The sequence below is a fragment of the Desmodus rotundus genome, chromosome 8 (genome assembly GCF_022682495.2).
Source record: "Desmodus rotundus isolate HL8 chromosome 8, HLdesRot8A.1, whole genome shotgun sequence".
In the NCBI taxonomy this organism is placed as follows: Eukaryota; Metazoa; Chordata; class Mammalia; order Chiroptera; family Phyllostomidae; genus Desmodus; species Desmodus rotundus.
The window spans coordinates 13,127,325-13,143,750 of NC_071394.1; the positions used below are offsets into that span (position 1 = coordinate 13,127,325).

The window sequence follows — 16,426 nt, forward strand, 5'->3', positions numbered from 1 at the left end:
GGCCGTGAAGACATCACAGCCATAGAATCAGCAGGCGGTTGAGGAGTAGCTGACATGTGTCTACTTTACAAGTTTGAGGTCCTAACAAGACACCTACGTGAAGATGGCAGGATTCACCCAAACTCACAGTGTTTCTTAACAACCCTGAACCATTTTCAGTTTTTTGTCTTAGAAGTTGGCACTGTCATCCGTTCGGTTGTCTAAGCTGGGGACCTGGACAATATCCTTGACACATTCTCTCCCCACCCCTCAGAGCTAATCCGTCATGAAGTCCTGTTGGTTTTATTTTCTCTGCATTTTTCTAATCCATTACTTTATACCCTTTCTACCATGAGATATTACACAGGACATACTTACACTAAAATATTATTCATCTTTTATCTGCAAGTCAGACTTCACTGGGCACCCTACATTTTTATCTGCTCAACCTGACAACCCTAGCCCCCAGTAATCTCAATCGAAAGAAGTGGAAATAGGTTCTCACACGCTAGTGCCACACTCTGCATTGGACGATGAATACATTATTTCTTTGTCAACGTATGGGACCAAGATTCTAGAGACAAATGTACATGTATTTGACCTGCAGAGCACCTTATATATTTAGATAGCTTTTCAAAAAAAAAAAAAAATCAGTTGAGCAAGGTCAAACTACAGAATATTTTGTGAGGTGCAGATAAAGTGTGTAGTGGAAAGACAAAATGTTTTCTCTAGTTTGACATTAGCTGACTCTTCTTCTAGAACTTTGATAACAATATTATTCCCCTTGGAAAGGCCAGCATGCTGAAATTCTTCACATATTTTGTAAAGTTATGTGTTACTGAAAAACTGAAACCCAGCCAACATGAGAGATATTGTCAGGTTCCCTCGGAGCTTAGCGGAATACTATCTCATGCATGACCTGTTTTTGAAATGAGATTTTGAGAAAAACAGCAGAACACCTTCTCCGGCTTCTTTTCCACTAACTGCTCACACTTGATACATTCCTTAGATGGCCTAATTAGCTCCCATCACGGCAACCAGATTCCCAAACCTCTATTCTTAGCTGGGGACTGGAGTTTCAAGTAACAGAATCAGCTCTGGCTAAGGATACTAGGGTACTCACTTATTCTCTGAACAGTTCAGATAGCCAGGCTAAGAAGCTCAACACCCAACCGCATTGTGAGGGGTGTTCTAGAAAAAAAAAAATATCACTGTTTCCACAATTAACCAGAGCCTACACAGCTGCCTCACTTTGCACCAGTGACAACTTGGGAGTGGCCAGGCTCTGTCACAGCAGCCATGAGGAGCTGGATGCTTCCACCCCTATACTTAACAAAAGATGGATTCCCTACGCATTTATTTCTTCGCATTGCCTCTGTCACAGTTGCCATTTTCAGTGAGTGGCTCTGTGCCCTAGCAGCCAGGGAGACTGGGAACATGCATTCTGGCTTCATTCTTGGGGAAGCTCAACTCAGAATTTGGGAAACTTTCCAAATACACAGGGAGGGTGTTGAAAGACATTGAGCAGCAATCAACATGAATGACATTCCTTACTCTTGAACACACCACTCTTCTCAAACATCCTACGAAATAGAACCCAATGATGAAAACACAGGCTTTGGAGTCACATGAACTTGGGTTTCAGTTTCAGCTTTGCCTCTTTTTTTTTCTTTAAATGATTTGAGAGAAAGAGAGAGAGAGAGAGAAACATTGATTTGTTGTTCCACTTATTTATGCATTCATTGGCTGCTTCTTGCGTGTGCCTTGACTGGAGGTCGAATCTGCAACCCTGGTGCACCCAGACGATGCTCTAAGCAAGTGCTACCTGGCCGGGGCCCAGCTTTGCTTCTTGTTGACTGGAATGTTGGACAAGCCAGCCCCTCTGAGGCACTTCTTCTCATCTGTGAAGTAGGCACATTAAAACCATTCACCTGATAGGACGGAGGTGAGAACATGAGAAAAGTGAACCCACGCAGTGGCGGCGTTCACCCCCCGCAGGACAAGGACTCATCTGTGAATACTGTGAGTGCTACCTCTTTCTTGGAAAATCTCTCAGTTACAACCAATTCGATGATTTTAAAAACAATCGATTTCCTCATTTGTGTTGTCCTTTTCACATAAGAATACTTTTCCTTGTGAATTGTTTCACTAATGACATTATTGCAAAAGGTGTGCACACATTCATTTTCTGCAGGAAACTTTTTTCCTAATAGTTTTCTGATTACATTGCAAGAAAATTGAAAATTACAGAAAGGCAGAAAGGTGGAAATTAAAATACCTCTAAATTCCATTATTCAGAGATGGCCACTGCTAACGGCATGTCGTATCTTTGTCTGCAGGGAGGCATTTCTTATCCCCGATAGGAATCACGGGCTTATGGCAATGGAAACGACTGCAATGACTCCTTTGGTTCCCAGTGGTTACTGTAAGCCCACGGGCCCCGTCCTTCCCGCTACCTTCCTCTGTGTTTCCTCCAGCCTCACATTGGAGGGTAAGGTCACTTGAAACCTTTGTTGCCAGGTTGCAAGTTTTGTTTTAGTTATTAATTTTGTGGTAGGAGGCTTCCAGTTTTCTGTGTCAGCCCCGTGTTCTAAACAGGGGGAGTAAGGAACGCTGGGAAATATTACTTGGCTCAGTGGGAGCCTTTGAGAGAGTGAGAGAGGAGGAAAATTACTTTTTTATTGTGAGGTTTGCCAAACGGTCTCTGAGAAGCTGTGATATCATTCATGCGCTGTGCCGAGCTGGATGGAAGCTGCTCATCTTGGCAAACATCTAGAGTGAGCGTGTAATTCCTCAGGGCTGGTATCTGCTTTTATCAGAAATAGTTCCATAGGCGGTATTTACATAACCGTGGTGGAGTGTGAGAATAAACACAGCTGTGGCATTGCCCTAAATATTTCTATTCAGCAGGGAATTAAAAGAGAACTTTATCGCTGAACTACAGATAAACACAATTCATCAAGCAGTGGTCAGTTCAACCAGGGAACAAAATAGGAGTTATAAAAGCCCGGCCTGCTGAAAATAGCTCCAATCAGCCTGCCTGACTTTATTGCTCCTCCACTCCCTCCCTCCTCCCCTCTCTCCCTCCTCTTTCTCAGTTCCAGAAATATAGGACTCATCAGCTGGCAAGGAAGTTGTCTAGATTTTTTTTTCCTTATGCCAAGAAGGTAGTGGAAGGCACTCTGATTACTGAGCAGAGGCCTACTACAGGCCATTGTACCCCCAGGTGCTTTATATATGTCCCTCATTTCAGAAAGGTTCCTCTTTCTTTCTGGGTTATAGAATCAAATGTAGGTGAGAGTAAGGTTTTTGTTTTGTTTTGTTGGCTGAGAAGCCTTTTGAACTCCAACCTGCACTGAAATGAAAGCATGATCGCCACAATTCTAAGGGACCTGCATCTGGGAAGTCACCTGTCGCATCTGTGTATTTGAAATGCCAGTGCAGTCCCCACTTGTGCACAGGAAGACAGTTACATGGTGTATTCATTTTCTAGGGTTTCCATATCAAAGTGGACACACACTGAACACTTGAAAGAACAGAAAGGTATTCTCTTTCAATTTTGCAGGCTGGAAGCCTGAGATCAAGCTGTTGGCAGGACTGGTTCTTTCTGGAGACTTTGATGGAGGAACCATGCCCGCCCTCCCTCCCTCCCTCCTAGCTTCTGGTGGTTGGTGGATCCGTGGCATTCCGTGGCATCACTCCAGTCTCTACTTCCATCTTCACGTGGCCTTCTTCTCTGGGTCTCCGTGTGTCTTCTCTGTCTCTCATAATGGCACTTCCATTGGGTTTAGGACCCACCCTAGTCCAGCAGGTAGATTAATGAGAAAAGGATCTCACCACCATCCTTACTTTAATCACTTCTGCAAACATCCTATTTCTGAATCAGTCGCAAGATGGGGCAGGGATACTATTCAACCTACTACACGTGGGAAGCGTCTTGGGGACAGGGACCACATACTCTACTTGCCTCTGTGGCACCCGACACATGCTGAACACCTGTGAGTGTTCTGGAATGCTTTCAGTTACAGCCTGTCTTTGTGTGCACGTGCAAAGAAGTCGCTGCATGTTTCCAACTTTAATTTGTAACCCAGGAGATGTACTGGGATTTGCTGTTTCGATATGCATGCCTTGTCCCTTTGCTAATAGTGTGGCTAAGAGAGAGCCTCAATAAATACGAAACATAATACAAAAGCATTGTATTCACTAATGTTTCTTTTCCCAGAGACTGAGCCAACATAAGAGTCTTAAAATGTTAAAAGCATAAATGACAACTACGAACATCAAGATTTACGAGTCACAAAGCACTTTCACAATTATGATCTCATTTGACGCTCTGGTAACCTGTGAAGGCTATTATTATCACTTTCTTCATCATCATCATCATCAATATTCCTATTTTATAGAGGATAAAGAAAAGCTCAAGGCTCATAGAAATTAAGTGACCTATTTGTGGTTAGTGTATGAGTTAGGACTTTTAGTTGTACTTGACAATAACCCAACCTAAACTGTCTTATGCCAAAAAAGGAAGGTAGGAGCAAAATGTAAAAATATACGGAGTGTCAGGTGGGAACCCCAGATCCAGGTCTGTCATCTCTCAGCTCTCGTTTTCCGCCCTTGAGGGCAAGATGGCCATTGGTAGATCCGGGATTGTATCTGACCCTCTGTGTATATATAATGAGGGGGGGGAAAAGTCTCCTTAAAAATGATTCCTACAGAAACCCTGGGCCAGGGTCTCCATGGCCCAGATTGGATCCCCTACAACCCTCAAACCACCAAGCTCCCCAAGCACACAGACTGGGCATGGGGGTGAGACCTGGGCAGACAGCTTTCCCCAGGTGTCCACAAGGAAGCGCAGTTTCCAAATGACAGAGCTTGGACTTGAGACAATGTGATTTTAACCAACAGGCCAGGTCTGCTCTGCCTCCTCTTTCCCTCTGCCTCCTGCTCCTCTTCCGTCCAGATACAGTGCGTACACGGTGGGTACACACGGAACAAAATCCCGAGGATACAGAGTTAAACAGTGGGAGTCTCCCTTCTGACCTTGTCCTCCTGTCACCCAATTTCCTCCCTGACTGAACCCGCCTGTACACCTCTGCAGCACAGTCTCCACATCCCCAAGCGTTTATTTATACAGATCGCTTTTACATCAGGGACGTGCTACTCTCACTTCCAGGGCATTGGGCTCTGCTGGTTCTGTGACTGTAATGGCTTCAAAGCCCCAGTACAGTGGCGTCTTCGCACACCACTCCGGCATCCCTCCGCCCTTGAGTTTTTATTTTCCTTTTCTTCTTCTCCCTCCTACTTCCTCCCCTCTTTTTACTTCATTTCCTTATTTTTACTTCCTTCCATACTTTCACAAATTGAAGTAATTATTGAAGTTGAGACTACCTTTTTAAAAGGATGAGTTGAACTATTTGATGATTCGAAAGGGTTCTTTTGGGCTAGTTTTCAGCAACATACTTCACAAGGATGAAACGATTTCCCATCTTTTTTCATCCCCGTAGTCACCGGTTTGCTCAGGCCGCTGAACAAGCAAAGGGACTTCAATCGGTGGTTGAAGCTCCAGGGATGGCCACAACTCCTGCCAATGTGTGCTTCTGGTGTGAGCTTCTCATAGTTCATTTGGATAAAACAAATAGGTAGTGGAATAAGGGGCAATGTATTATCAGGTTTGTCCCAGTGGAGAGAGATACACAGAAGACTCATGTATCTCCCTCCATTGATATTTTCCATTCCTGGAGGTCAGAAATAGTCCTTGTATAATTGTTTTGTGTTGCCTGGGGTTTGCATGTTCCTCCAAGTCCACATCCTCTGAAAAACAGCTGAACCAGAAACTGCCCCAGCGGGCTCTCCCTGCCTTGTTCACCCACTACCTTTTTACTGGACACATTTGGGAAGACTATCCCTTGTAAACTAGAATGGAAACTAGAATTGATCAAGATCAGCTTGGCACTGTGACATCTCGTGCATATATTATCTCACTTAGTCTTTCCAATAACTTTGAGAGGCAAGTGTATTGTGCCATTTTACAGTAAAGAAATTGAGGCTTAGGGAGATTAAGTAGCTTGTCTATGGCCTCATAGCCAACAAGTTTCAGAATCAGACTGAATCCAAAAATCCCTGTGGTTAAAAACTACCTCATACTGCATGGGCTTTCAATTGACAAGGAAATGGGTTACTGGAGGAACCACGGCACAGCCAGGCCAGGCATGGAACTTCTTTCTCTCTCTATCTCTTCATAATCTAAAGAGTGTGCTGCACTGGATTAAATGACACATTAGGCCAAAGTGTCTGTATCTCAGATTTTTGCTTGGTAATGTGCTAAGATTATGTACATAAAACTACCACTTGACCTTGTCTAGAAACTTGGGTTGTTATCCAGAAGTTCTGGGGACTTTGGTGCTACCAGGTACTTACTGTTTGCTTTAGGTAGTAGAGCTCATTGGTGTTAAAAGGAAAAGTTTATGCTCCTCTTACTTCTTCCCCTTGGGTTTTTTTTTTAGGGGTGAGGATAAAGTGGATGTAGATTGCTGAGTTAATTTATTCCTTGCACAAAACACAGATATCTTTTCTGTGCCAGACCAGCCAACAGTTCTTAACCCACTCTCATTTTTGGTGGCTTCATGCTGCTCCCATATGCTGTCAATGAGGCAGCCTTTCTCAACCCTCCTGTCGTCATTGACCCCTGTGTCTGGGTCCACAGTCTGTCTCATTTTATAACAGAGAGCTGCAGTTTAGTCAGAAAGAATCATCTTCACCCGAATCTACAGGCTTTTTATGGGCCGCTGGTTAACAGTCCTGAACACTACGCTCTCCTTTACATTTGGAACAAACCCTTTCCAGAATGTTACTTCATTCATTTAAAGCCTCTCCGTGATGGTTCTAAGATATGTCCCCAGCCCTGACTGGTGTGGTGGTTCAGTTGGCTGGGCATCATCCTGCAAAGTGAAAGGTCATTGGTTTGATTCCCAGTCAGGGCACATGCCTGGGTTGCAGGTTCGGTCCCTGGTTGGCGGGCATGCAAGGAGGCAAATGATGGATGTTTCTCTCTGACATCAGTGTTTCTTTCCCTCTCTTTCTCCCTCCCTTCCTCTCTCTCTAAAAGTAAAAACTTTTAAAAATATATGTTAGAAAAAAGATATATCCCCAATTCTTTGATTCTCTTTCTTTCAAGAAATCATACTCTTTCAAGAGGTAAAGTCTAACTCTCCTCCTTGTGAGTGTGTATTGGACTTAGTGACTCACTTATCATGAAAAGAATGAACTAGAAGTGGTGGTATGTGACTTTGGAGACCAGGTCATCAAGGGAATAGTAGTTCCTCTTGCAATCTGGGCAAAACAGCTGCCACGTCATGAAGGGGTTCACGCAGCTACTAGAGAAGCCCATGTGGCAAAGACTGAGGCCTCCTACTGACAGCCACGTGACCCCTATCTGGGAAGCGGATCCTCAGCCGAGCCCCGTGTTGACGTCCTGACTACAAACTAACAGGAAGCCCCTGAGCCAGGCTACCCAGCTCAGCCACTCAGAAAGTCATGCCACACACAGACTCATTGGAGGGAACATATGTGTGCAGTTTTAAGCCACTAATTCTGGGGGCATTTGTTACTCAGCAATGCATTACTAATACACTCTCCAAGACCCCTGTTGTGTCGCCCTTCTTGTGACAATCACCTGTATGCAGAGCTCTCTATAGGGTTTGAGCTTGGACTCCGAGGGGTTGCCGTGACCCTTAATCTACATAATTGCTGCAGCATTTAATGCATACACACGGGCTTCATTCTCTAGAAATTCTTACTCAGCGGGTCTTGGATGGGGTCAAGCATCTGTATTTAATTAAATGTTTTATAAAAAACTGTTCAAGGGTGTCTGAAGAATATGTTTGAATAAGAACTTCTGCTTTTTTTGACTGCAAAAAACCACAGGCCTCTCTGTGTCCTCGGTGTTCTTCTTCAGAGACCAAATGTGGGGTGGTTGGTTCACCTTTGGGGGGTCAGCCTGGCCCCCTCAGCCGCTGGGAACCCAGCAGACAGCCCAGCTCAGCCTTGTACTCGTACTCATGAACTCACAGAGCAGCCTTTCTCTAACCTGCAACAGATTCACCTGGAGGGTGATGGCTGGTCCTCACCCCTGGAATTCCTCATTCAGTGGGTCCAGGGTGGGAACCAAGAATCTGCATTTCTATTAAGTTCCCAGGTGATGCTGTCACTGCCACATCTGGTCTGTGACCACACTTGGAGAACCACCCCTAAAAAGCATTGGGCCTGGTATTTAAACCTGGCCTCAGAAATTGTCCAAGATCCTCACCATGCTTGCTGCATTGGTTACATGAGTGTGTTTCCTTTGCAAAAATACATTTGAGCCGGACACTATTTGTGTACTTTTCTATCTACATTATACTTAAAATCATAGTTAAAATTAATAATAATGGTAAATTGTGGAGGGGCTCTGCCTGCAGGGCCCTCCCCCACCCATGAGGATAAGTCTACCAAGATATGATCTGCCTGGGGAGGAAAGGTGGCCAATCTCTCAAAGGAGAGGGGCCAGGACCCTTTTCCTCAATGGGCTTTTATTGGGTTTAATTTGCGTAGGAATACAGAGCTTACACATAAACCTCATCAATCATTGTCAGGCAGAAATGATCAAATAATAGATAACATTCAAAAAACTCACGGCTTATTCTGAGTCAGGGTCAGTTAGCTAAAGGGCCATAAAACTTTGGGGAACAAACTCATTCCATGCCTGGACCCTTATCATTTAAATTGAGGGTATTAGCAAAGTAGGCTTCATAGGATTTTATGTATTCTTTCTTAGGCCTAATTGCCTGGGGAATCTGCCCTTTCCAGCACAGGGTCACACCCACCTCCAGCATTGTTTCAGGCTTAAGGCATTGTTTCAGGCTTAACTCAGGCAGGGGAAGGAAGGCAGCCAAGAGATTAGGAGACTTCTTGCAGACAGAATGAGGACTCAGGCTCTGTCAAATCCAGGGGGGGGGGGGGCGGCGGGTGAGGGTCCATCATCTCCTTTTTCTGTAGCTCCCCAAGTCCTTTCCTGAGGGCCTCTTCATTGCCGTACCTGTCTTAGGTCATCCCTCCCTTGAGGAATCTTACCTGTCATTGGCTAACTGGTCCAGCACTGGGGGCCAAGCAGGGTGAAGTAAAGTGGACAGAGGTGGTGCCCCTGCCAGGGAGATAAACTTTGTCTCCTTAGTGGCTTATGGTCCCAAGGTCTTTCACTCAGCCTTAGCCACGGGAGTTTACAGCTTCTGAAACCAGGCAGGGTGGTTCCCAACAGTAAATGTCAAAAACCTGGGCCTCCTTCACTAGCCTGTACCTCTATTTACAAGCTGGCTTTTCCCCAGGGGTATGCTGGCAGCCCAACAAAGAAAAACTTTTTTTTTCTTTTTTGCTGACATCAGTTGTTTGTGTGTGAGAGAGATACCTGGGGCGTGGCTGCTTCCCAAGCTGTCATTTCTTTAAAAAGAAATCCAGGTTTTCAAAAGAAAAACTGTAAAAAAAATATTTGTCTGTTTTAAATTCCTGGAATTATAGATATTGATCAAATAATTTGAAAAGCAAGTTGAACTCTTGTTAATACTTTTTGAGAATCTCAGTTTGGGTTTGGCTATGCAACTTCACCAACAAGTAACAACTTCAGGGGGGGTGGGCGGGGAAGAAAACTCACCCCAGATGGACTTTTCTTTGAAAAGTGCCTAAGAGGAATGACATTTTTTCTCCTGGATGGGACAAATGTCATGTAAAGAATCCCATTTCATCACATAAAGACTTTGGAGTCTCAATGAGATTTGTTTTGTAAATTTCTTACGAAAAAAAAAGGCTAATTATTGCTAAAACCCCCCTACAGACATTCCACTTTCTACACCATTCCTTCCCCACAATTTAAGTTTATGGGCACAAAGGTTTACTCACTCTAAAAGTTTGGTTTCAAATGGAAATGAGGCCAGGTTACTTGGGACTTCTCATTTCCAGGTGATCTGCAAAATTGTCATTTTGGAAGTTGGGAGCTAAATAGGACACTTCGGGGCTTGTTTGCGGGAGATGAGGACTTCGCGCAGCCGCAGAAGACAGCGTGTGCTCTTCTAGTCTAAAGGAGGGACGGTGTAATACAGTAATCAAATCATGGGCTCTCGAGCCTAAACCCCTTCACCAACTTCCTCCCTCCAAATTTCAGTTCTTCCTTCCGTTAAATGGTATTAGTAGTATCAGTCAGAGGGCTATTAGGAAAATTACATAAAATAATATAAAAATATTTAAACATTGCCTGGCGTGTAGTAAATACTCAAGGAAGAGTAGCCTAATTATTAAGGGGTGAAAGGAAATTAATAAATGGATCATTTTACTCAGTGTTGAATCTCCTAATCCCTATGTCTCTCTAATGCAAACATGAATGAATAAATGGTATTTATTTACATATACCCATGGATGAATAAATGTGTTTTTTTTCTCTGAACGAAAAATTACCTAAAAATCACAGACGTTGAGAACAGGTTTGTGGTTGCCAGGGATCTGGGGTGGCAGTAGGGAGGGGAGTGCTGGCAGCTGGAGAGAGCTTTGTGACAATGGAGTAGCTCTGTTCCTTGACTGTGGTGGTGGTTATAAGAAGCTACACACGATAAAATGGCACAGAACCCTACACTTACACTGCATCCAGGTCAGCTTCCTGGGCTTGTTATTGTATTATAGCTGCATAAAACATAACCATTGCCCAGAGACACTGCGTGAAAGGGCATAGGCAGACCTCTGCACTATTTTATAGACGGATGCCATGTTTATCTATAAGTACTTCAAAATAAAATATTAAACACAAAAAGTACCTGTCTAGAATTTCCTCCTTTTACCACAGTTACAGTGTTCAGATCTCTCGCTCTACCTCCGGCGATGCGGTTGGAGTTCTAGCTTAAGCTTTGGTGTTTGACTTTAAACGTACCATTCCTGGCACATATGCCTTCCCATTGTCACCCGCTTCTAGGCCGTTTCACTTCTTCACTGCACATGTCTGAGCATTTAGCGTTAGGTACACACGCCACAGGCAGGGTTCCTGAGGAATGCAAAGTTTGGTCATCTTTGACTCTAACATACTCACAATTAACACAGCAGTAGATTAAGTATGTGGCTAGATATTTCAATCTGTTTTCTGCCAGCAGCAGCGAGCATATGAGCATGTGATTAAAATACTCTGTGGATTGAGAGGTAAGGGAAATTAATACCAGCTCACAGTTTGGAAGTCTTGATATGAAACTACTAATCAGCCCTCCAGCTCAATAACAGGAAAACCAGACATCCTTAATTCAGGTGATATGGTACTTGGATAGCTATGCCCTCAGTATCTGCACTAATTCCTGGGCCCTCAAATGAATACTTGTGGATGAATGGATGAGTGAATCACTAAGTGAATGAATGAATGAATGGGTGAATGAGTGAATGAATGGATGGATACATGAGTGACTGAATGATGAGACCATTAAGATAAACCATGTAAAACTGACCAAGTCTAAAATTAGAGTAAAGAATTTGTTAACCTTTGTAGCCCAGGACTGGGAGAAGCATGATCGGCCAGAAAATCAAATCCATCTCTCTTTGCTTCTCTAGGCAGCTTGAAATCCACTCTCCAGATGCTAAGCACACGGTGATCCTAAGGAGCAAGGACTCAGCCACTGCCCAGGCTTGGTTCAGTGCCATCCATTCCAACGTCAGTGACCTGCTCACCCGAGTGATTGCTGAGGTCAGAGAGCAGCTGGGAAAAACAGGCATTGCCGGGAGCCGAGAGATCAGACATCTTGGCTGGCTTGCAGAGAAGGTAAGCAAACTGTTCCCCCTGTAATCACCATTTTCCCCAGGGTGTCCCCAGCACTTGTGGCAACCACTGAAGTCAGTCGCCTCATCCCATAGGCTGATTCTCTCATTCGGTGTGTTTAGATTTCTCATCCATATCCAAACATGTTTGCATTTTACAGGGCCTGTGTCTTAATCAACTTTGATTTCCCCACATATGCTCCAATATGTGGCCAATGGTGGGTGGTCACTAATTGTTCGCTGAATGAATGAGTGAGTGAGCAAATAGTTGGATAGTTTGATTCTCACATCTACATATGAAGGGCAGAGAACATTAAGTCAAACTTGCAACAGAGCTATTGCCTTGGGAGGTAAGGAAGTTGAAATTGTTGCTTAAAAGGGTTTGTGTAGTTTTGCCGAACCTGCTTGTTAATAAGACAGATACCTTTACAAATAACAGCAATAACAGCATCAGCAAGGATTTCTTTGAGCAGCAATTACATGGTGACTCTTTCCATCCATATGTCATCTTACATTTTATCTGTATTCTTAAGCCAGCAGACCCTGGAGGTCAGCATGGTATTCAGCAGGAATGGGGCGGGGCACGTGGTGACAACAAAGAGCCTCTGTCCGCAGGGAAGAGTGAAGCTGCCGAGGACAGGACCTGGGGTCATGTTAACACTGTCACTCTGATTTTTTCCCCAAGCCATGTGATATGTTGAAGATAGTAAAGCTCACTCTACAGTGACCTCCTGGGAGTTAACCCTTCTGTTCATTTCAAAGGATTGAGCTTTTGCCATTGTCCCTATACCTGATTGCTGTCCCTTGAACTTGACCTTGAGGGCTCATGAACACTGGGTTTTTAGGACAGTCTGACCTCCCAGTGACTCCCATTCTAATAGGCAGTAAGTGGGAATAATGATTGTCATAATAACAGCTTTCCTGCCAGTGAACCATGTCATCTGAGAAGCCCCAGTCAAATGGCACTTGAAAATAATACTCAGGCACAGAGTTCGGCTGTTTTCCATCATTGTTCTTTGTTTGTACCAGTTCATGCGTGGGACTCAGCCTGCAGAGTTTAACACTAAATGAAGCTGTTTGGGTTGGGATTGTCCCATCTCTCACAGATTTCAAGGACTAAAGGGACAACACAGGTGGTGGTAGCTCCAAAATCATAACAAACAGAAACCACAGGTAGCTTCCCGTAACCTTCTGTGTCAGGGGTCTTCGTGAAAACAGCACTGCAAATCTGAATGATGTCGTTTTAGAAGTCACATCTGTAACACTCTCCAAATATATGTGTTTTCATTAGGAGAAGACCTATTAGGGAGCTTTCTCTTGCAAGTGACAGAAAGCTCAACTTAGCTTGAGCAAAAAAGGAGATGTACCACTTCTTATAAGTCTAGAGGTAGACTTCAAGCACTAGACTTATAAGAAGTGAGATCCACATACTCAAATAATGATAGGCCTGCCCATCCATCTCTTTGCACCCTTTTCCACTTTGCTGGTTTACACTCAGGCATGTTCTCTTCCTTGGCCTGACCTTTCCAGGCTTGTGTTATTCCTTATAGTTGGCTATCTCTGGAAACAGGGGCTTTCTTGCCCCTGTAGTTCCAACAGAGGTTCTAAGACCAAGCCTAATTGAACTGACTTAGATCATATGATCAGCGCTGAGTGGGAGCTGAGATCAGCCTCGTCTGAGCCATGTGCACTGAGAGAGGAGGAGAGGTGATTCTCTAATGGAAAATCAGGCTGCTGTGCAAGGAAAAGACTAAACAGATTCTGGGGAAGCAAAAGCAACAGACATTGACTATAGAGAGAAAAGGCAAGTTGATTGGGATGAAAAATGTCCTCACTTGGTTAAGGTCCTGAGTGGACTTGGAGACGTATCATATGTTTCAGGGTCCTGGCAGAAGTTGGATGGCAAATTCAAAGGGGATGATTGGAGAGGACTTATTGCAGGAATAACTTGTAAGGTGTGGCCACAGTAAGGGGAACCAATAAGAGATGGACAAGTACCCTGGAGCTCACAACAGCAAGTGGCCACTACCATCCCTTAACCTGAAATGGCCAGCAAAAGGAGCAGACTTGTAGCTGTAGAAAAGGGCCACCCACTAAGAGCTGGTCCTTCGGAGAGAATCACCACCCTGCCAACCCCTGCCGCTGATCTTTTGCTGGAGTCTCCCATTGGCTGCAGCTGACTGGAAGTCAAAGACAAGGGGCACCCATCAATGCACTCTGTTACGGTCAGATCCAGGGCACAGCACGGGGTGGAAGGGGGAGAGCCTGGGTCTGGGGGCAAAGGGAGGCTGTTGAGAACACACATTTCTCCACCTCCTAAGTATGCGAGATGGTCTCATTGCTTGAAGGTCCTTTTCTTCCATCTCTTTTAATATAAACTGCATTTAAAGTCATTACTACTTGGATAGTTGAAAATTGTATTGGGTCATTAATGATATTGATGAATTTTTCAAAAGGTTCCATTTTCTCACTTATAAATTGTCTTCTTGTGCCTATAGCTTATCCCAAATTATGAGTAGACACATTACCAGGTATTTCCATGGAGCAGCAATAAAGGTGCAAACAAAGCTCGCCCTGTTTTTAGAATATTATCGTTGTTTTGATATAATTTCAGGTAATCTTTACAGATGTTTCTTTAAACTGTACCATACATGGTATCCATAAGAGAAATGATGATTTATCATGATCAGATATCAAAAGCAAGACTATCTTTTACTGCCTTCATCTTAAAAACTTCTCAAACGAGTACCACAAATTAATTTTATGGGGACCAATTCAAACTGGAATTCTCTTTTGAATAAACATTCAATACTAAATCCTAAATCCTAGTGTGGAGACATACGAATGGTTTTTAGCAAAATGTTACAATGAATGGCAGATCCTTAATACTGTGGCTTTCTTATATTATCACAAATACCAGCAAATTTGCTTGGTATTTTGAAGATATAAAGTACGATCCTAAATATATTCAGCTGCACTTGATATCTTTTGTCTTTTCCTATACTGTTCATCTTTGACTTTGTAGATTAATAACAGTGGCTCTGGGACAAGATTTGTACATATTGTATTTAATTTCAAGTTTTTAGAACTGGCATTTCTAGAAACTAGAACAATGTGAAATAACAACTTCTCTTGCAAAATCCTGTTCAGTGCAAATCCTAAACCCTCCTCTATACTACCCAGGAGATGGTCCGGGACTGGAGGAATGGCTCCCGAAAAATGGCTTGTTCTTGAGTCAATGGAGAGAGAATTCAGTCCCCTCCAAGACAGGAGAATAAGCACGGGGGGAAAACTGGAAGCAATGGATTAACACGGCTTGTAAGGAGGGCGGGCCAGAGGCTTGTCTCAAGTGCGGAGAGGGTGCATCCTGGAGGAAGGTGACAACCAAACTTAGTAACTTGGATGACATCCCATTTTGGAAGGTTGTGAAAGTTGACAGATGGTTTGATTTTGACTTGGTGGCCAGTGGGGAACCTTCCTACACAAAACCAGAAAGAAGGAAACTTAGGGGTGATTGCTATGGACTGCTTGCTGGTGGAAGTGGGGCCTTGGGGAGGTAATTGGGTTTAGATGAGGTCATGAGAGTAGAGTGCACATAACGGGATCGGTCCCTTTACGGGTAATGAAGGGACCGGCGCTCTCTCTTTCCACCACGTAGGGGTAGAGCAAGCAGGTAGCCTTCTCCAAGCCAGCAAGGGTCTGCACCAGAACCCATGTTGGCACCCTGCTATTAGACTTCCAGCCTCCAAAATTGTGAGAGGTAAATGTAAGCCCTCTGTTGTAGCAGCCTAAGAGATTGATCCAACCCAACCTCGTCTTTCTAAAAATGAGGAATCTGGGACCTAGAGGATGGAAGGTGGTTTATCTAAAGTTACACTGTAAATAAAAATACAGAAATAATTAGATAGCGGGACAATGCTGTGATATCGTTATTTCCTTTATTTAACTTATAAAACAATCCACTGCAACTCATTCACTGAGATGTTCTATTCTTTCTTTGAACTCTCGTAGCCATTCTCTGGAGTCCCTACAATATCGAGGTCAGCACTGGGCCAGAAGCCTTTGAACTGGGGCCATATTCCTTGTCTCTTTGGCTTCCTGCTTCCATCAGCTACACGCAGTGACAGGCCCTGTCCTGCTTTGTCCTGTGAGTGCCCTCACCTGTAGACGGGCCAGGTGCACGACGTAAAGTCTTTTCCACAAACATCTTAGTCTCAAAAATTTTAATTCCTTGTGGGAATTAAAATCTCCAGTCTGTCCCAAAAGGGCCCATAAATGCTAATCCACACCCTGAATTATTAAATGCATCATGCCTCAAACCACAGTTTTTCATTGTCCTTAAATTAATCCTTTTGCAGTTATCATTAAGATGTTTTCAACTGTCTGGTTACAGAAAAGAGGAAAATAAACCAAGTTCTGACTCTCTTGCTCCTTAGCAAAACCAGTAAGAAACAGGGACACAGCAGAATTCTTGAGTTGTTTTGTGCTCAGTTCATCAGGCGTTGCCTTTGTGTAACCTCATTGTCTCCCTCTGCAAACTATTTCTTGTCAGAGTAAAGACACAAAAACACAACCCAACCAAACAACAAATCCTGGCTGGCAGCTCTGGGATTCAAGTTCAGTTCTCAGCCTTCCT

General features: G+C 43.9%; 1 protein-coding gene across 2 annotated transcripts in view; it reads left to right on the forward strand.

The window, feature by feature from the left end:
- The window catches only part of SNTB1 (syntrophin beta 1), a 196,628-nt gene that overhangs the window by 121,317 nt on the left and 58,885 nt on the right, over nt 1–16,426 (forward strand). For both annotated transcript variants that reach the window (XM_071222214.1, XM_053929931.2), the window contains one exon: nt 11,587–11,794. In XM_071222214.1, coding sequence (XP_071078315.1) covers nt 11,587–11,794 — 208 coding nt within the window. The remainder of the gene's footprint in view (nt 1–11,586; nt 11,795–16,426) is intronic.